Genomic DNA, 21975 nt, shown 5'->3' with positions numbered 1-21975 from the left:
ACTTGGCTAAACAAATGTGAGAAATCTGTAAAAATCGATTAAGATATGAACTTTATGGATTTGCATTGGATTTGCAGTCTCTGTAAACAGCCGAATGAATGTGTGTAAGATTATACTTATTTTTTCCTAGTATGCTCCTTTATACCAGAGTTGCCAATATATTTCACTAGTTCCTCATTTCCCCACAGATATAGATGAATGTGAGATGGATATACCAGCTTGCCCACACCCCTCCTCCAAGTGCATCAATACTGAAGGTGGCTATGTGTGCCAGTGCTCAGAAGGCTACCAAGGAAACGGGACTCATTGTCTTGGTAAGAGTGTGTGTGCTGAGGCAAGTGGGTGGAGGCAGGCCTTAGAGAATCACAAAACGCTCTAAGTGTGGTGGGCCAAGAAAAACCAGGATATAACTGGGGTGACATGCATGTTAAAGCTGAAAGAGGAATTGTGTGACCTGTTAAAACTGACATATTTCAGTTCCTGGTACATAGTCAAGTTTGTGCCCTTGTGTTCTCACACTAGTCAGCAGAAACACCCTGTAGAGCTAAGTTGCCCCTCTGCCTTCTGGTTCTTTTCCCTAGGTTTGAGTAACACCAGCACCTCATCAATACTCCATACTCTGAGCCATCATGAGGGGAACTGAATATTTTTTATCACCAAATTTGGCAGTTGAACAGTGGTGAAATATGTGTGTGTGTGTGTGTGTGTGTGTGTGTGAAGGAGAGGAGGTGTGGTTCTGTGCAAAGGCTCCGCGGGGGCTCTCAATAAATTCAACAGAGGAAAGACTCCAACTCCTGACACTTGCATACAAATAGAGAATGATTAAGACCTCTTTCATAACCACCATCCTCTGCCAAGGTCTGGGAGTGGCTCTTTGGGGGGAGTTCACTTAGTGAATGTCTTGTCCCAGTCCAGGTGTCAGCAGCGTGGCATCACCAAGCAAGCGAAGACCTGCCCAAAGCCATCATAGCCCAGTGAAGTGGTTGTCTGAAGTTTTATGGGGCTTTAAATTGTCTCTTTGAGTATTTGCTTTTCTTCCTGAAAACAAAAATCTTTCACAGTGAAGGGCAGATACCCTGATAAGAAGCTATAGTACTGCTTTCTCCTATATGTTGAAGTTAAAGATGAAATTTCAGTCAGTTTTCTGGATCTGGTTGGTTTAAATCAGACCTTCAGGAGATGAATGTTGTGGCGTCCACAGAAATCTGTAAACGCCATTTTAAGCACATATTTGGCTGTTAGTCAGGAAAACGTCACTGCTCTAATTAAGCAGGCTCATGGATAATTTAGACAACTAGGCTTTATATTTAATTTACTTTGAAGAGAAAGGAAGGCATACTCGCTTAGACTCTGGATTTTCACTCTGTTCCTTTCCAGTATCAAAAACACCTCAGGGTGTCACGGCCCAGCCGCAGTAGCAGCAGCGAACTCATTCCTGTCCTCTCCCCCTTCCTCTCCTCTTCCCCTTCTCTCCTTCCTTTCCTCTCCATATGCGTGCATATATGATACATAGAGATAGAGAGATACAGATACACTTCTGTATAGAAGTGTTGTCATTCTTATTGTAAAAAGTAGTTGTGTCTCTTGGCCAAGAGTGTATCTTTGTTTTTACTTTTTGCAAAAGTTCTGTCTCACTCCCAAGGTGATAGTTCACAGATATAATAATAGTAAATCAGTCTTTTAAAAAAGATTCCGTTTGAGCCATTCAGGATGGCAATGCAATGGGATAGAGATTTGATTGGCTGCTGTTAGTACAAAGACACAGTACTAGGAACTGTGAGGAATATCAAGATGATGAAGTCAGTCCTTACCTGCAAGGAGAGTGCGATCTTAAAGAAATACATATAGCTGTGATCATTGGTGAAGAGGGTTATGCATCATAAGAGAAGTGAAAACTACAGTGGAAGTTCAGAACTGGAAAAAATATCTGTTTGAGGTTTGGGGAAAGACTTCTTGGAGGAAGCATTATTTTGAGTGGACCTGGGGTAAGAGGAGATTTTTATAAGGCAGAAATTTGAAGGGATAGAAAACTTAATTGAGCACTATACGACCCGTATAGGTCGTATATGAGAGAAAGCAGAAACTGAGGCTGTTAAGGTGGTGTCCTTGTGCTGTACAGACTGGGTGGCCTAAACAAGTCATTTATTTTCTCATAGTTCTGGAGGCTAGGTGTTCCACATCAAAGTGCTGCCTTATTCAGTTCTGGGTGAGGACTCTCTTTGGCTTACAAACAGCTGCCTTCTCCCTGCATACGTACATTGTTTCTTCTTGGTGGCTAATGGGGGGGGGGGGGCAAAGAAGAAGAAGGAGAAGGAGGAGAAAGAAAAAGAGAGGGGAGGGAATCTGATGTTTCTTCTTATAATGACCTATTGGGTCAGGATCCCATTCTTATGACCTCATTTAATCTTAATTACTTCCTTACAGGCCCTTTCTCCAAATATAGTCACATTGGGGGGTCAGGGATTCAACATATGAATTTGGTGGGATAAAATTCAGTCTATAATAGGTGGGTTGGGCTACATTCATGGAAGACTAGAATCTGAGGGTTAGTCATTGGGGTTTTACTTTTTTAGACCAGGATTGCCAATAAAAATGTAATGTCAGTCATCACATATATAATTTAAAATGTTCTAGTAGCCACATTAGAAAAAGTAACAAGACACAGGTGAAATTAATCTTAAATATATTTTATTTATTCTAATATATCAAAAACATTAACATTTTAAAATGTAATCAATATAAAATTATTGAGGTAAATTTACATTCATTCTTATTTGGTACTAAGTCTTCACCATTGAGCATGTGTTCTACACTTCCAGCACAGCGTGGACTAGCTGTGGTTCTGGTGCTCAATGCTCACCCATGGCCATTGGCTGCTGTACTGGACGGGGAAGCTCTTGACAGCAGAGAGCACTGGCAGCATTTGAGTCAAGTGGTACAGTGATGAGAACCGCAGTTCGGGAAGACTAATCTGGCATTGGTGTTCAGGAGTGGAGTGCAGGAGAGTGGGACACAGGGAATGAAGGAAGGCTGTTCTTAGAGTAATGTAAGACCAGAAGAGAGGAGGGACCTAAATGTTAGAGCGGTGGTAACTGAGAAAGAAAAAGGTGTATAGTTTGGAAAGAAAGTGATGATTTAGTTTATATTTATGTTAAGTTTATATTTATGTTAAAAAGACAATAATGTTTTATTTGGTATGATCTGAACTTCTAAATATTTGCCTAGAGGTTGCTTACCAATCTCCATCTTTCCCACTGAGCTACTGGTATTGGGAGTTTCCTTTCCTTTCAAACAGTAGGAAGACCCCCAGCCTTATGTCAGGACTTTACATGAATGAGCACGCAGCCGTGTAACACAGCTCATCATCACTCTCACCAACATTCATGATAAAATTTTTGAATCTAGAAATGTGTAGAGTTCTGAGAACATGCAGCATAACAGAAGTCAAAGATGCTCCTCTTCTAGAATGTTGGGTGTTCCAACTGTATGACCTTCTTTTTCCTCTCTACCTCACTTTTTTCTTCCCTACTCCCTTTTTTTCTGGCAGACATTGATGAGTGCCAACTGGGCGTGCACACCTGTGGGGAAAATACCACCTGTACAAATACAGAGGGAAACTACACCTGCATGTGTGCCAGCGGCCTGTCTGAACCTGGATGGAATTGCCCTGGTAGGTTGGTGGGAGATCTAGATCCAAAATGAGGAACTTGATTCTGGAAAATGAGGAACTTGATTCTGTACCCAAGTGTATTTGCATTTGAGATTTTAGAAATCATTTGGTTTACACCCTGGCTAGTGTGGCTCAGTGGATTAAGCACTGGCTTGTGAACCAAACGGTCGCCGGTTTGATTCCCAGTCATAGCATATGCCTGGGTTTTGGGCCAGGTCCCCAGTAGGGGGTGTGTGAGAAGCAACCGCACACTGATGTTTCTCTCCCTCTCTTTCTCCTTCCCTTCCCATTTGTAAAAATAAACAACTAGACCCCCCCCAAAAAAGAAAGAAAAACAAAGAAATCATTTGTTTTAATCAGGCTGGTGGGTTTGCTTTCCTGATTAGGTTGGTGCTGGATTTGAGAATGTGAAATGGTCTTTTTTTTTTAATTTGATAGCATCTGAAATAAATCTGTTTTTATTACCCACAGTTCAATAAAAGTGGCAACATGGGGGTTCTCTTTAACCATGCGGCTAACGTGCTGATTTGTGATGTCAGTTTCTCGGCTGCTGGAAAACTGCAGAGTCAGGCAGGTTGGGGAGGATGCCTGGACTTTCAGCATTTTAAATCACTTTCAGGAATTTTAAAATATTACTTTAAAAAGTCACTATTTTTTATCATCTGAATTAGGACTCCAGATCTTTTTTTCTTCCTTTTAAAAATGTTTGCAGCGGTCTTCTGCTTCCTGGACCCTCTCCCCAGAACCCAGTCTCTTCTTACCACCTGCAGCCCAGCGGGACTGGCTCCCCAGACCTGGGCACCAGCATCAGGGCCCTTTCCCCTGCCAGCTCTTTATCCCCCTTGGCTGTACAAGCAGAAAGTCTCCTAATAAAGGATCATTCTGTGCTTGCTTGGGCCTTTTCCCCCCAAGTAATTTGTTCTTCTTAAAGGTATTGGAAGACTGCTAATATTTACACAGTCAGCTACACATCCTAATGTTTTCCTTTCACCATGTGGTGAACCATTCAGTGAAAGGGACTTTACCACTTTGGCATTTCCTATGTATGGTAACATTTCCTGTCTCTCAACATGACCAGTCTTGTCTTTGAGGTTTCTCCTGAAACTTAAATAGTTTTTAGAAGAAATCCTTGTGTGGGAGAAATTTTTGAGACTCCCAGGATAGTGGGGTAATGGGCTGTGTATTGGTGGGTGGTTTATAAGTCATAACAAGATACTGCAGCTCAGTGAGACCCTCTTAAAGCCAGCTGTCATTTCATACAGTGTGTTTGTGGATGACAGATGTGCTTTCATAATGAGATCAGTGACCCTGCATGCATTTGATGTCTTAGGATTGATCATTCTCCTCTTTGCATCCAATACGCTTTATGTCAAAAAACACTGAACCTGCAGAAAGAATGGCTCTCTTCATGGTGAATGCCACAAAGTCTGTTAGGAAAGTGAAACTGTGGTCGCTTTGATAGTTCTACTGTCATTGTCACCAGGAGACACGAGATCACAAAGTGTTCACAGCCACTAGTTCCTGATATTGACACAGGTTTCCCCTGCTATCCGAAAGCTGAAATGAAGTAAAGTGAAAGAGCAATTACTACCATTAATTTATATGGAAAAAAATTTTGAGCATTCCTAGACCCGCCCAAATAACCTATCAATTCATACTCTTAATTATGTCCAGTTTTACACCAAGGGTTAATGCCCTCATGAGCTCTTAAGATGCCTTAGAACATGTCTTGCTAACAGGTGCACAAAACGAATGGAGATGAAGCACTGATGCTCACAGAGCTCAAAGCTGTACCAGCTCCGTGCTGAGATGCTCAGTGTGGTTCCTGGGGAAGGAGCTGCTGGGGCAGCTGCTGCTGGGGCAGCTGCTGGGGGTGCTGGGTTGCTAGGAGCTCGTGCAAAGCAAATGCTGAACGCTATTTTCACTTTTGCCTCTTTTTTATTAAAACAAAAATCCTCTTCGGATTTCTTTAGGTTAGCAAAACAGTGAACTAATGCATGTCTTTCATAATGTGAAGTGGAGTAAAGCAAACTTCCGAAAAGCAGGGGGATACCTGCACCTGGAAGACACTGATTGCTTCAGAAAATAAAAGTACCACCTTTGATTCTTCTAGACTCAACTCCACCGGCTCATCCCAGGGAGGACGGCCGCTATTCAGTGAGAAATACTTACCCAGAATGCCCCCCGTCGCATGCGGGGTACTGCCTCCACGGCGGTGTGTGTATGTACATCGAATCTGTGGACAGCTACGCATGCAAGTAAGCCCGGCTGTCTTCCCAAAGCACAGAGCTGTGACATTGCGACTCGTAACTTTCAGCTCATTTGCAAAATTTATGTTAAGGAATATTTTGTATAATTAGGTTTTTCCTTAGGGAAAAATATATAAACAAGCATGTATAAATTGTATAAATTGTGTGTGTGCTGCACTCTCCCTGCATATCACATCTCACCCTTCCTCTCCCCACCCCTCCACCCCACAGCTGCCAGTGTTAAATATACACTTAAGGAATTGGTGATTTTACTTTTGACTTAAATAGCTTGATGTTACTAATGATGCAGTCTGGTAATTAAATTTCTCATCCTGGTTAAAAGCTTAGGTTTGTGAGGGAATTCCTTAAAACTTTGATTTATTTTCTGCCAAACACATGGACAGCATCCATGATATATGTCTGAATTTACAAAAGTGTTGCAAGTTTTCACACTGGACTTTTTGCCTTCCATTCTCAAAATACATATATATATACCCTTTTTTTAAAAAAATCCTAACAGTTGATGTTTAACCTTTGTTGTTTGGTGACAACTGCGGATGCAGCCGCCACTGCTTTGTGCTCCGTTTTTATCCCCACGGTGACTTCACAGTGTCATCGTGGGGCAGTGTTAAGCTGGAGCCCCGAAACCATGAGGCGCTCCTGCCACACTCACTCAGAGAACCTCCCCCTGGAGCCTCTCACGGAGGGACACTCACAATGTCTAGCTCTGCATCAGTTTCACTTTTCGTTGTTTTCACATTTCAAAGGCGATGTGAGGGAATTCATAGATACGCAGCAATAAATAGGCCTCGTAATGCTAGACGCCTGACTCACTGATAATTTTCTCTGTGTCCAAGGAAGGAGTGATACGAAGTTCTGTTTTTCAGAAATAAATGCTGTAAATTTAAAGGCTTTTCTTATTTATCAGCAGAAACGTAGTCTAAATTATTAGAATTAAGTTATGTTCTGTGACAAAGTATATGACCTCGTATTATGAATCATGTCAGCCTGACAAAAGTAATGAAAAATGCTCATGGATATTAGCAAAAATGACTCAGTTCCAATAAAAATCTGCTTTCATATTCATATTTGCATGCTGTAATTTTCTCACCTAAGATGAATCAAGTATTCTTGATTTTGAGAATAAGAATCAACTTGTTTTTACCTATTTATGGTTTCTTATTCTCCCAAATAATGAAATAATGAAAACACATGTCCCAGTTTATTAGGTCATCTTTTGTTTTTATAAAAGACTTTCCGACAATATGAATGGCACTGCTGGGTTAGGTACTGCAATTACTATGATATTTCCATTTGGACCTGGTGGTGTCAATTAATTAAACGGTTTAGAAACTCTAGCACATTACTTTTCTTTCTGTCATTAAATCCTGATGAAAATATCATATTCCTCTGGTAATATTTTAAATATGAGTTGTTACAAAATGACTAACTGGAGATAACACTCAAACTGAAGGACCTTTAATCAAAAGCAATATTGAAAATATAACGAGTTCCCATTAATTTGGATCAGGACTTTGTTTTTGAAGTCTGAATTTAATATAACCGTGGTTTAGTCAAACATTCAACCTTTCCCTCTTCCTGCCGGATGACCTCACCTTGTATTTTTTTAATTCCATAAAAACGCATCTATAGGGAGCTTACCTGTCCGACTTCCATTAGAAACAGGTCACAGGGAGCACTCCGCACAGTGCTCCTAATGCTTTGAACAGGCGTAGAAAGGGAACTCTTCTGTCTTTGCCTGGAAAACAGGGGTCCCTGGCTGCCCAGGAATGCAGGAATGGGAAAACTGGGGTCTCCATGCCAGTGGGCTACCTCAGAGGTTCCCCGGACTGGAGATTCTCAGAAGACTCCAAACCTCCTGAGCTCAGAGAGGTCCTTGCTGACTCTGGCCTGGCTTTGAACCAGCACGCACTCTTCCGGGCAGGTCTTCTTCAGACCAGGATCCCCTAGCACTGGCTCTGTGAAATGTTTCATAAAATAACGTGTCATGCGATCAAATTATTTTGAAAAACACGGCATACTCTTGCCTTCAATTCTTGATCATGATGCACCACAATGTGTGAAAAAGTCCTGTTGACCTTTATTTAGTCTAGAATTTCTTGAAATTACTTGACCATAGCAAATGAAACGTATTTGGCCAAGGAATCTTTTGTTTGGTTTACAAGAAGAACTCCATAACCCAAAGAAATGGTGGTGTGTGGCCCACACGTGTGAACTCGTGAGATGCTGACGGATGGTTCTGGGCTTCAGGCTCACAGAGGCTCAGGTGTTGCAGCCTGCTGTGGCCTCCATTCCTCGAAACCCTAAAATCTCTGAGAAAATTTGAGGCATGGTCTATTTAATATCAACCTTTTAAAAGTGTGTGTCAGCCATTGATTGTAAATGTCTATAACCAAAGATAACTTGAATTAAAATAGTATCTAGGAAAGCCTGGAATTGCTTGATAGTCCTTTATGCTTCCTGCAACTCACATCCTGCCATCTCTTGCCTGGTCAGTTCTAGAGGGATAGCTTTCAGAAGCACATGCTACTTAAAACCCTTTTGGGAAGCAGGCCAGTGTCGTAGGAAAAACATAGCCTTTGAAATCAGAGAACCATTTGAATGGCACCTGCTATTCATTAGCTGAGCAACCTGGCACAAATTACGTAAGCCTGTCCGAGCCTCACTTTCCTTATCTATAAAATGGGAGTGTGCCGTCGAGAATAAAGTAGAAGTGCCCAGCACAGTGTCAAACACGAGGTGCTTAACAGATGCTAGGTCCTTTCCCTACTCTCTGAAAGTGATTCTCCAAAGCTCCTATGACCAACTCAAGGTAGAACTAGGGCAGACTCTAGATCCTCTGAGGCTTCGACTCATGCTTTTTCCCTGTTGTCCCTTCCCAACGCGGGGTCTGGTGTCAGTTCTCTGTGTATTCATTCCTTCATGTCCTTTTGGAAGACAGTGGCAGCACAAATAGATGGACAGTTGGTCCAGGGTCGGGGGATGAAATTCCTAACAACCGAGCATCACAAAATATTTAACAGAATATTTTTAAAATGTATGCTGTCACGGAGAATGACAAACTATACTACCCAAGATCCCAATAGTTTCCGAAGCATACATTCCCAGTAGATGGCAGCATTGTTTCATTTACTTTCATCGGATCGTTCACAACGTTTGTTGGCTGCTGTTGGTAACTCTAGTAACAATTTTACTACTGACATAGCAGGATGTTTGTTGGCAAATGCCTCTTTTACTCCTCCATTTAGTCTCCCCCCTTGAAGAAAGTAGGGAAATGCTTGGGTGTCGCCACTAAAAGCTTGTTTCTTAAGCCTGTGGTGATTTTTTTTTTTAAGTTTCCTCCATAGGCTAGGCAGTGCTTTCTCACTCATATTATTGTAGAGCCTGCCTTCAAGTAAGGGACTCTGCTTTCAAACTCTTCCTTTCCTTAGAATTTAGATTTCATTGCATTCTGGCCAAACATTTGTTCAAAAACTCTCTTGGCTTTTAGGGCAAAGTTGCTTTGTGTTGGTCTTAAAGGTAACTCCTCAGGATTTTATCCTAAGAGTAATTGATCTTTAATCAATGTTCTGCAATGCCTCGATGAGGCAGTGTGCAAACAGACTGTAGGCAAGGTCCATGCAGCATCAACTAGTAAAGCAGGGTGCTTCCAGCTGAGCCCTGATGGATTTCCCACGTGCTTCCAAAAAGCTGGGTCTGGACATGTAGAGATTGAAAGACAGCTGAATATTTCATCTAAGAAATATAACCAGGCTGACAGCTGACCTCTGTTTGTGTGCCGCCACAGCTGCATTGTTGGCTACGTGGGGGAGCGATGTCAGCACCAAGACCTGAGGTGGTGGGAGCTGCGCCATGCTGACCAGGGGCGGCGGCAGCGGAACATCACCGTGGTGGCTGTCTGCGTGGTGGCGCTCGTCCTGCTGCTGCTCCTGATGTTGTGGGGCGCTCACTACTACAGGTGACACTTTTCTCCATTGGCACCTCTAACAAGCCCCCCACCCCAGGAGAACTCCTACCTCCTAGAGAGTTATGCTTTACTATAGTACATTTCAACAGTGGAGTAACAATAACAGAAAACAAGTGCTGCAGGATTTCCCTGCTCTAAAGCAACAGTGGTTTTACTTTTCCTTGCCCATTCCAGTCCTTGTCCACACACCTGTATAGTTCATTTAATGATGCATTTTTGTCTTCCACTTTTTTCTTGTACCTGCTTTCCTCCCCTCCACTGCACCCCCACAGCCTGCATCACGGTCATTTTTTTCATAGCTGCCTTCCATTGAGTGGATTTGCCACAAAGTATTAACTTTAGTTCAAGAAAACCAGTATTGCCCTGGCTGGTATGACTCACTGGGTTGAGCACCAGCCTGTGAACAAAAGGGTCTTCAGTTCCATTCTCAGTGGGGGCACATGCCTGGGTATGGGCCAGGTCCTCAGTTGGGGAGTGCACGAGAGGCAACCACACACTGATGTTTCTCTCCCTCTCTTTCTGCCTCCCTTCCCCTCTCTAAAAATAAATAAATAAAATCTTTAAAAAATAATAATTTCAACTTATAAGTTAAAAACTGTGAAATAATATTTGTATATTTACTTTTTAAAAATTGCCACTAGTCCTGGTCAGGTTCCTCAGTGGGTTGAAGCACCGTCCTGTATACCAAAAGGTTTACAGGACGATGGTCCTGGTCAGGGTGTGTACTAGAGGCAACCGATCAATGTTTCTTTCTCACATTGATAATTCTCTCTCTCTTTCTCTCTCCCTCTCTTTAAATCAGTAAAAAATATCCTCTGGTGAGGATTTTAAAAACTGATACTACATTAGGGTGAATGAATTAACATTATACTGCTGATTTTCCATTTTCTGAAAAAGTAGGACAGCATCCTCCACTGCCCTTAATACTGAGGGACATTTTATGTTCTGTTATAGTTTGTGCTGTACGAAATCAGTGAGTTGTAACGCTTTGTGGCAGAAGGAACTTTATTGAATTATCTGATTCAATCTCATCATTTTATGGCCCAAAAGCCTCAGGCCCACTTAACTGAAATGGTCCTAGTTTTCTGGGGTGCACAGAACCCCCCCCCCCCCACCACCATCTGCTGATACAAGTCCAACCACACTTGCTGGCACCACACGAACACTCAGGTGTCGGCTGTCTTGCATTATGGAGAATTCAAAATAGCATTTGAGACGTGCTTGTCCGGGGTCCTGCTATGTCCCGGTATAATGGTTAAAAGCATGGGCTCTAGAATAGATCGCACAGGTTCAATTCCTAGTTCATGTTTAAATACATGCCATCAAACCTTTGTCTTCAATAATTTCCTTTGCTATAACGTGGGAACAAAAACAGTACTTCAGAGTCATTGTGAAACAGAGTGAATCTAAGTGAAGAATTTAGTGTAGCTCTGGCATTTAGGACCTGTCTGTTATTATTATGATTTTCTATGAACTGTACCCTTCTCCCAGAGAGTCTCATGTTCCAAACTGTTCTCAATCTTGAGACATAAGATTCTCAGGCACAACTTGAAATTTTAATTCAGTGGTACATCAGTAACCATGGGACTTTGTAGGATAGTATTCGACCAGTATCTTAGATGTTTGTGGAAAGAACATTGAATAATCAGTGCCTCATCCCATTGGACAGAATGACAAAAGAAAAGAAGATGCTTGGCAAATAATAGTGTAGAAAAAATTGGAAGCGAGAAACTTAAGTTTATGTGTGCCATAATTATTAAATATTTTTTCTTACTCTGCTGTGGCATAGTGCACATATTTTATGTTCTGTCAATGTTCTTCAGAGCTCTGTATTGAGAGCCAATGGCAGATTGCTGGCTTTTCTTATTTAGAATTCAAAAAGCAGCTCAGCTGAAAGATGACCATAGACTTTACACAAATAAGAATGTCCTTAGCCTCTGATCCCTGTATACCTAGAATTAAAAGTGATAAGGACTAGTTTTTCAAAAAGAACACTCATCAGCTCTGGCTGGTGTGGCTTGGTTGGTTGGAGTGTTGTCCTATAGACCCAAGGGTTGAGGGTTCAATTCTGGTCAGGGCACATGCCCAGGTTGCAGGTTCAGTCCCCAGTCTGAGCATTTAGGAGAAAGCAACCAATCAATCTCTCTCTCTCTCTCTCTCTCTCTCTCTCTCTCTCTCTCTCTCTCTCCCCAATGAAATAATGCCTTTGGGTGAGGATTTTTAAAAAAAGAAAACTCATCTGAACTCTTTCTCTCTTTTTTGACTGAAATGCATCCACAGTTGTAAAGTTTTTTTCTGAACAAATCTATGGTTACTTACCAAGCCATATCACCTATGCCAAATTACCTATGGGTTTTTACCAAACTTCTGGCCAGTGGGGCTACTTACCCCACCACAAATTTTCAGCTATGCTGAAAATTTGCAGCTATGCTGACTGCATTTGTACTGTAGCTGTATCGATTCTGATAAAATCAAAATTAAAACAAATACAGCTCCAACATTGAGTTTTTAAGTTAGGCAAGCTAAGTGACTTTCTTTAGAGTCAGAGTCAGTTATTCCTACTTTGTATCAGTCCTAGCCTGTCTTGTCTAGATGGCTTGACACTATTTGTCTCATGTAGCTCTCAAAAGATTGTGAAATGAAATAATTTTTAAAGTATTGTCATATTATTGCTTCCTAAATCTAAATTTCTTGAAACAAGAGGAAGTATTCTGTCACAAACTATAACATTGCAACTTTAAAACTGATTACATTAATCACTTGCTTCAATTTCCTGGAATTAGCCGCACCATTTCCTGGAAACATCCCTCACATGGAATTCACAGCTCCTGAGACGGGGTTTTCACAGCAGCTCCTACCTTTCGGTTGCCCTAGCTCAGGTGCACAGACAGGCCTACTGGCCCCGGGGATGCCCTCCTACGGGGAGTTAGGCTGCTGTGGACCCAAGACAGCAGTGCTGTTTGGGAATCTGGAGGCTGGCTGACAGTTTCACCGCTACATTTCCTTCCTTGCCTGCACTCTGCGGCTGCTCTATGCGTTACACACACCTGTGTCTCTCCCTCTAGAGGTCACTGCTTTGAGGACAGGGATATCACCTTAACACTAGAGCTCCCTCCCTCTCCCCCCTTCCCCCTAGATCATGACACCATGCATTGTATAGACTTAGTGCTTGATGTTTATCAACCAAATAAGTATTTGTAAAACTGAATTTGGGGGTGGGAGATCTAGCCTATTTCTTGGCTTGGCAACTACAAGACACTGTGCTCTTGGGCCTCCCACTCTCTGTGTTCTTCCTGTAAGGCCTGTGAGCAGAGCGCAGCGAGCCAGGGGAAGGAGCCTGGGTGTCGTCCCATTGTGACCCAGCTCCTGGGCTGCCCCAGTGAGCTGTGAGCCTTGGGCGAGTCACTGCTACCTTCCAGCCCCACTGGCTTCACTGTAAAGTGGAGCTAATCCAGTGAGTGTCACATGGTTGCTGTGATACATAGACCACCCTCTTCCCCACTGCACTGTTAAGTTCATTAAGGTAGAGGGGTGTTTTGTTGTTGTTTGGCTGGTACATCCCCAGTACACCCCAGTGCCTGGGGTGTGGCTGGCACTCAGAAGATGTGTCCACGAATGAATAAACGCAGGGCTCCCCGAGTCACCCCGACTCTGCTGTCCCACATGTCACAGAACGTTGGGAAACATGAAACATTATCTGGAGAGTTTTACAGAAAATAATGCCTTAAAAGCCCCAAGTTGTGTTTCTACATAGTTTTCTTAATATTTATTCTCTCCCACGCATTTTAAGTACCTAAATTTCAGTGGCAAACATAGTTGTCGTCGCTGCCCACCACTGAGCGGGCTACCCTTGCTTGGTTTTGAGATTGTCTCACATTTTGGTTTTGCTGCAGGACTCAGAAGCTGCTATCGAAAAATCCAAAAAACCCTTATGAAGAGTCGAACAGAGAATCGAGCGTTAGCAGGCCTGCAGACAGAGAGGCTGGGGTGGCCTCTTGCCCCCAACCTTGGGTAATGTGACCAAAATACATAAAGAAACTGGCTTTATATTAATCCCAGTGCATTTTTTCTTGTTCTTCTGAGTTCAGAGAGACTGGCAGCTGTCATAGCTTCCAGCGGGTGTTAATGTTGCTGGCACCACAGTGAGTGGGGCGGTCCTGGATGGGTGCAGGGGTGGGGGTTGGGGTCTCTGCCCTAAACTGAAATAACCCAACAGGCGACAGTAGTGCCATAACTTACTGGCACAAGAAACTTATAGTCTTTTTTTTTCCCTATTATGTTGTTTCTTCCTATAACTTAGATTTTGATGTGTATGCGGAAAGTCTTTCCCAATTTTTAGGTGATCCCCTTCGGATGGATGTCTTAAAAACCCAAGGTTGTTTTCCTAATTGTCTTCCTATTTCTTTTCTCACAAACATTTTAAATCCCTGAACTTCAGCAGCAAAATAGTTGCCAGATTTGGCAAATCAAAAATATAAGACACCTAGTTCAATTGATACTAATACCAGAAGTGTAGATTTAAATACAAATTTAACCAGGTGCCCTGTGTTTTATCTGGCATCCGTATGTGCTCAGGTTAAAATGCTTCAGATCACCCACTTCAGTAACTGAATTTAGAACACTAGAGGGCAGACTTGAGACAGGGTAAACACTTGGAATTTTTGTTTCCAGAAACCTGTCAGAGATAACTTGATTGGTTCACTGTGTGCTATTGGTATAATTTGCAGGATATGTCGTGGAAGAGGCTGAAATATATGGCAGGTCCAAAAGGGATTGAAACTTGTGGGAAAGCAGGGAAAGGGTCTTAAGGAGAGATTATGAAGGGGCAAAGGCACATTTTGGGGTCCTTCCCACATCATTTTGCCCACTTTCCAGCCTCCATGTGCATTCCCAGAGAATAGCTTTCCTGTAGCTATACTTCTAACAAGTGATCATCTGTCCTGCCTGTAATAGGTATTCAGCTTATGCTTATTTTATGGTTGAATTTGAGTATGGAAATACAATAAGAAATACAAACTCTAGCCTTACTCTCCCACCAATTGGCTGTCCAATTTTCAGCAGGTCACTTAACCCCTGCTTCCTCTTTAGGATACCAAGGAATTTGAATTAGATGAGCTCTAAGGTTCCTTCTATCTCTGGAGTTTCCATAAGTGGAGATTCTGGGTAAACTTAGCTGTGGAATGTCCTCAGTTCTTTGAGGCCTTAAGGCTTAGTGGACTTCTAAATCATTTCTAGATTGAACTTCTCAGTCTACGTGGTATTTCATTCAGGCTTTGGGTAGCAAGTTTAATTCATCTGACTTAAATCAGGGGAGAAGGAGGTGCACAATCTGTGTCTATCCTGTTTTTTAAGAAATCGAAAGCACTTGCTGTTGTCCTGAGCAGCATGGTGGCTCAGAGCTGGTGGACTGGGGCTCCTGAGCTCATCCTTCCCCCCACCCCACCCCCACCACCACCATAAGTGTTGCCGATGCTAACTGCTGCTGCAGGAATCAGTGAGAGCAGGAGAGAGCTGAGCACCCAGACTAGGAGGAGAAGCAGCAGAAACAAACCTGGTTCTATCAGCTGCCATCACATCTCAGCCCAGGATTCAGGAACCTATGTTCTTCTCACAAAGAGGCATATGGTTGAAAATCTGCAGTTCAGGGGGCTGAGTTTGACTTGAGCCATAAATAATAGGCATGTGCCCATAGATAGTGAGCCATGTATTGTTTTTGTAAAACAGGATGGTGGTTAGTGTTGGGGAAAATAAGAAAATGAAAACACATGTTCAGGGAATCCACTCTTCCACGATCGACATATCCTCCCTAATCATCTCCACTCATCATTCCTTTCCGCGCTTGTCTCAAAGAGAAATATGGACAAGGTTGTTATCCATTCCCTTTTCTTCATTGTGTTTCTGAATCATGGGCCCCTTCCTGTGGGGGCCCCATTTCTGAACCAATCAAGCTTCATTGGCTGAAACCTCACCTTGGGCAGCCCATCCTCTGAGTCACTGGTCGTCAGGGAAGGACTTCACTGAACTATAGCCTTTGTCCTGGGGCCTGGGGTCCCTTCTTTTCTTTTCTTTTATCATTGATCTATTTTAATATCTAATTTATTTGGTGTGAATGTGAGCCAGTGAACTCCAGTCAGCCCCTATTGCAAGTACCACATCAATTGTGAATACTACAAATAATAATAAAAACAATCATTTTATTGACTAAAGAGAAATGTTTTCTGAGTCTGCCATTGAGAATTCTGGTTCCTGCGCTGTTCAACCATGAAACAGCATTGGATGGATCCCTACAAATAGTAGTTGCACTGTTAGTTATCACTCCCCATGCATGACCTCAGTTACTCAGAACTTGGCAGCATGTTCAAATGGATTTTATTAACTAAACACACACACTGTTGGGGCACATACATATATGAGATGCTATTTTTCTGGCCTATTGGCCATGGTTAGAACACTTGCAGATTCTTGGATTGCTTAAAATAAAACGGCACATGACCCAAAAGTTGGGATTCTAGAATTAGGATAGATTGTTCAGTAAAGGTATTGATAGGGGCTGGTTGCTTTAAATTAAATTTCCCAATTGAAACTAAATTTTTCATTAGCCAGAGAAATAAATTTGACAGGGCCTTCCTTTCAGCTTTCAGCTTCCATAGGATGAACACGAGAAAGCCATAAACTCTGATTTCACGTATGTTGAGATAATTTATTAGTTATATAATGTTCTCTCTCTCCCTCACTTTTATCGTCTGTAGTTTGTGGTTGTAAAGGAACACCAGAATCTCAGCAATGGGAATCACCCTGCGGCCCTCGCAGATGGCCAGGCAGCAGATGTTGGACAGTTTTCCTCCCAGGAGCCTGGTCGGTGGTTATCTTCACCTTCTTCCTGAATGCCTTCCTGAATGGTAAAGGTCTCATTTAAGTACAGAAACAATAGTTAGATTGGATAAGCTATGTGAGCAGCAGGGCTGCATTGAAATGCCATTGAGCTTCACAGAAAGATATTTGGACTGATTTCCTGTCTTATGTGAGGTTACTGTGTTCACTCAAAACTCTGAGCAAGCACATCATGAGTTGACTCCTTATTTTGAGTTAGGGTGGGTTTTGAAGTCATTGAGGTTTGGGTTTATATCAGTAGCTTTAAGAATAATTCCAGGGCAATTGTTGGCTCCTAGAAAATATGTATCATGTCAGAGTAGGAAAGGTTCCTGTAAATTTAAGTTGATCAGGGGGTTCTCTTAGGAATCAGGAAGTATTCAGGTCTTATCAGGGGCTAACCCTCAGCTAGAGGGCTGGGCACCTGGGAAATCCAGCCACACCCCTGGGAGAGGGGCCACAAAATCACTCCATATCCTCAGGCTGTTCTGGAACTCAATCTCTCTCAGGTAGAAATGGAGTTAGATATGCTTTGACACAATACCTTTGACAAAAGTTGTGTTATGCTAAGCTTCTTGGGCTTTAAGTCTCAGATATCAAAGATCTGTTTCACAACTTAGAGAACAAGGTTGAATATGCTTTGTGTCATAAGCCTTGAGAAAGGTACAGAGAAACTTTGAGCCAACAAAAACAGTTCCTCTGCTGGTGTTTAAGCTGCACTTATATTTTCTGGTATTTGCCCTTCACAAATATGCTTACTACCACACTCTCATCAGATTTCCTTGTAGAGAGAACATAGGCTTCTTATTTTAAAAACGTACTCTAAATATACTGCTCATACATGTAGTGCCATGGAATCCAATTCAGTAGACCTCCACTTTCTAATTTGAGGAAGACCCTGGATATTAAAGTACACTTAAGAATTAACTCTTAAAATTACAGTAAATATTAGAGTATTATATATACTGTTACCAGTGTTGTTACCTAGGTAATGAAAACATTCAGCATTTTCAAAAGTTGCTTGGATTTTGTTGTTATTAGTAGCATTATTAGAAAGTAATGGAATATTTTATAGTAACATACTACTTTTTCTTGAAGAGCTAAAAAAACATAATTCTTTGTTATAAAGGTAATCTACTTTAGAGGCACATATAATTTTGCAAATTAACCAATGGTACAGTGATTTGACCAGAGTATGGTTAAATTCAGAAAAGAGAGAAGGACTCAGCTGAGTACTCAGGAATAGATTGAACTATTTCTCTTTTTGCTCACTACTCTGCAAACAATCTGATCCATTCTCTGAGGGCCACTCATATAACTGTCTCCTAATATGAGTGATCACATCCCCCATTGTGTCCAGCTGTCTCATAAATGCCTGTGGTGAAAGTGCACATAGCAACTAGAGGTGGGAAGAGAGTAGAGAATGAGATAAAAGATCAAGATTGGCTCTTTGCCCATTCCTTCTCTGCTCCTGGAAAACCTATTAAAACGCAGGTTATATTAGTGGTGGGCCCATAGAACCGTATTCATTGCTCTCAGCCACATCAATTGGTGCAGGTTGAGTGCGGAGCACCACAAGAGGGGCAGAGCAGCATGCCAGGGGATAGGAATGCAAGTGCGATTAAAGCCTGAGCTCTGTTCTCAAGTCATGTGAGCCAGATGGGGAGAGGGGAGATACACAGGGAACGCTAAAGAGCAATGTCAGGTAATGCACAGTCCTTTGAGTCGTCTCAGCCAACCAAACTATTTCAACTTTTAAAACATTGAGTCCAGAGTGGTCTGGGAATGGGTTCATTTTGTGTCGCCTATTTCAGGCCTATTCTTCAACCGCTACTATTAAAGTCTCCCTTGTTAAAGATTGGGAATGATGTGAATTCTAAAATTTCTTTGTTTTTTTCTAATACATAGGGTCAGTGCAACCGACACCATGGAGGAAGGAGCCCCAGATGCGTACAGGCACAGAGCACAGCTGCAGCATTCCACCATCCAGTGACAGTGGCTCTGGTCTCCAGAGAATGGAGTACAGCTTTCCTCTCCCCTCCCATGGGGCGCGGCCCATTGCTGCGGGGCTTGAGTAGCCCCACGCTCTCCCGTCAGCTAACCCATTACAGCAACAAAAGGGCCCCGTATCCACCACACCAAATGAAAGTGACTCAGTGAAAACTGCGAGTTGGAAAAGAGCTAACTGTATGTGTGGACAGTAATACTTTGTTTGAGAAAGTAGAGGAATATGCAAATTTGACTCCACAATCTCTACAACTAATCACCTGCTGATCATCCTGGAAACAAAAATAAATTGTGTTTTTGCTTCTTCCTTCAAGGAGTCCCATGACAGATTTTCAAATCAGAGGAACTGGAGCAACCACTAGATAACTCATTAGAAACCAAATGGGGACACTTGTGCTTTATAAATTGTGTCATTTTCAATAATCAATAGATTTTTTTCCCCCTGCAGCTCCAGAAGCAATCTGGGATTAAAGCAGGCAGTCATACTGGTTTAGTCAGTCATAATTTCTTTTATCTGGACAGAACATTTAGCTTAATCCAATCAAATAATTTGAATATTAAAATTACTGTTATGATGCATTGCAGGCATTTAATTTATCACTTATCATCCGTGCTGGTAATTTTGATGAATGTATTTTAAATTAATGAGAGATGTACTTATTTAGAAACTTATTTCTTCAGAATTAGAAGACTTATTTTTTCTATTTTAAAATCTTTGAATGAAAACATTTTAAAAACATAACCTAAGAGACTTCAGTGTTTCTCAGTTAGTACTATCCTTTGCCCCTCAGTATTTTTTTCTAGTGAAAATGGTAAGCTTTCCCTTTATGTGTTGCACAGAATTTTTACTTATTTTCAAATGTGAGATTGTAAGCAAATTGCCAGATTTATTTTCATTATGAACAATTGATTTCTTTTAATTATTTAAATAAAATCACCATAAGTAATAAACATTTTGTTTATTAGTTTGGTAATTTATTAGTACACTGGTTAAAGTTGAAGCAAAGGGATTCACCAAGCTTGCTGTTGTTACTCCTTTTAAAAAAATTGAAATTTCTTTAACTTTATAAATATTCACAAGGTGTTGTAAATAAATACCATTCCTGCAGCCCAGGCATCGTTACCACAATTTATACAACTGACACAAGAACTGGGGATTGTTCAGGCGTTGGATTGTTTGGTTCCTGCACCGGATGGGCCCTTTGTTCAACTTTTCTTTCATTTTTCTTCAATTCCTTGGACGTGGACTTTGGTTACAACAGAAGCATTAAAAATGAAGTGAAGCGCTTCTCTTCAAGTGGACACCCCTTAGAAACTTTAGTAAAAATTTGGTTCTGGGGAGGATCACTTACATTAGTTAAATATTCAGTATGATGCTTTTCCCCGGGTAATTTAGATTTTTGCTCATTCGGTTTTGCTTTAATTGGCAGTCAATACACTAGTGGATCAGAAGACCCATCTATTATTTTTCTTAATTATAGTTTATTGATTATGCTATTACAGTTGTCACAATTTTTCCCCCTGTACCCCCCCTACCCAGCACCACCCATCCCCATAGGCAATCCCCACACCATTGTTCATGTCCACAGGTCATGTGTATAAGTTCTTTGGCTACTCCATTTCCTATACTGTACTTTACATCTCCATGGCTACTCTGTAATTACCCATTTGTACTTCTTAATCCCCTCACCTCTTCAACCATTCCCCTAAACCACCTTCCCATCTGGCAACTATCAAAACACTCTCCACATCCATGATTCTGTCTCTGTTCTTCTCGTTTGCTTAGTTTGTTTCATAGATTCAATTTTTGATAGATATGTATTTATTACCATTTTATTCATAGTTTTGATCTCCTTTTCTTAAGTAGTCCCTTTAACATTTCATATAACAATGGTTTGGTGATGATTAACTCCTTTAGTTTTTCCTTGTCTGGAAGCTCTTTATCTGCTCTTTGATGCTAAATGATGGCTTTGCTGGGTAGAGCAATTTTGGCTGTAGGTTCTGGCTTTTAGTGACTTTGGCTATTTCTTGCCAATCCCTTCTAGCCTGCAAAGTTTCTTTTGAGAAATCAGCTGACAGCCTTATGGGAACTCCCCTGTAGGTAACTAACTGCTTTTCTCTTGCTGCTTTTAAAATTCTCTCTTTATCTTTAATCTTAGGCATTTTTATTATGATGTGTCTTGGAGTGGATCTCTTTACATCCACCTTGTTTGGATGGTGCTGTGCTTCCTGGACTTGCATGTCTATTTTCTTCACCAAATTAAGGAAGTTTTCTTTCACTATTTTTTCAAATAGATTTCAATTTCTAGCTCTTCCTCTTCACCTCTGGCACCTCTATGATGCAAATGTTGGAATGCTTGGTGTTGTGCCATAGGCTGCTTATACTATCTTCATTTTTTTTAATTATTTTTCTTCTTGTTATTCTGATTGGTTGTTTTTTGCTTCCTGATGTTCCATACCATTGATTTGATTCTTGGCTTCATCCACTCTGCTGTTGATTCCCTGTAAATTGTTCTTTATTTTAATTAGTGTGCTTTGCATTTCTGACTGGATTTATTTATTTATTTATTTATTTATTTTATTAATTCGTTTATTTTTTTTTTGCTGTTAAGGTCCTCACTGAGTTCATAGAGCATCCTTATAACCAGTGTTTTGAACTCTGCATCCAATAGATTGCTTGCCTCCATTTTGTCTAGTTCTTTTTCTGGAGTTTTGGTCTGTCCTTTCATTTGGGCCATGTTTCTTTGTCTCCTCATTTTGGCAGTCTCCCTGTCCTTGTTTTTATATATTAGGTAGAGTCACTATGGCTCCCTGTCTTGGTAGTGTGGCCTAATGTAGGAGGTGTTCTGTAGGGTCCAATGGCACAGACTCCCCTATAACCCAGGCTGGGTACTCGATGTGCATGCTTTGTGTGGGCTGTGTACACCCTCCTCTTGTAGTTGATCCTTGATTGCTGTTGATGTCAATGGGAGGGATTTGAGGTTTCCCAGGTGGTGCAGGCCAAGGTTAGCCCCAACCTGTGTTCTGCCCAGGGCCACCCTGCATGAGCTAGAAAGCAATCTGGGATGGCTGCTACTTGTGCTGGGCTTAGAGACTCCCAGGTGAAGCTAGGCTGTGAATCTAAGCTGACTGCTGCTAGTGCAGGACCTGGGGCCACTTAGAAGAGGTTCAGGGGGCAGGAGCTCACTGAG

General features: G+C 41.7%; 1 protein-coding gene and 1 long non-coding RNA gene across 8 annotated transcripts in view; one reads left to right on the top strand and one right to left on the bottom strand.

Moving 5' to 3' along the window:
• EGF (epidermal growth factor) overlaps window positions 1-19728 on the top strand; it is a 94842-nt gene extending 75114 nt beyond the window's left edge. Inside the window, exons 18-24 of one of the 7 annotated variants that reach the window (XM_036025286.1) lie at window positions 189-314; window positions 3548-3670; window positions 5784-5928; window positions 9728-9898; window positions 13801-13918; window positions 16657-16812; window positions 18686-19728. In XM_036025286.1, the coding sequence (XP_035881179.1) occupies window positions 189-314; window positions 3548-3670; window positions 5784-5928; window positions 9728-9898; window positions 13801-13918; window positions 16657-16791 (818 nt within the window). In that variant the 3' untranslated portion in view covers window positions 16792-16812; window positions 18686-19728. Of the gene's footprint in view, window positions 1-188; window positions 315-3547; window positions 3671-5783; window positions 5929-9727; window positions 9899-13800; window positions 13919-16656; window positions 16819-18685 lie in introns of all 7 variants that reach the window. The other 6 variants (XM_036025280.1, XM_036025274.1, XM_036025303.1 and 3 more) reach the window with 6 other exon arrangements.
• Window positions 16543-18752, bottom strand: LOC118500507. The gene is made up of 2 exons (XR_004903057.1): window positions 18682-18752; window positions 16543-16799 (listed from the first exon to the last, which is right to left on the bottom strand). It is a non-coding gene; the product is annotated as an uncharacterized LOC118500507 (long non-coding RNA).
• Window positions 19729-21975: the final 2247 nt, after the last annotated feature.

This window comes from Phyllostomus discolor, chromosome 1, assembly GCF_004126475.2.
Source record: "Phyllostomus discolor isolate MPI-MPIP mPhyDis1 chromosome 1, mPhyDis1.pri.v3, whole genome shotgun sequence".
Classification (NCBI taxonomy): Eukaryota; Metazoa; Chordata; class Mammalia; order Chiroptera; family Phyllostomidae; genus Phyllostomus; species Phyllostomus discolor.
The sequence above is the reverse complement of the archived record's forward strand: the minus strand, read 5'-3'. Positions and strand labels throughout refer to the sequence as shown.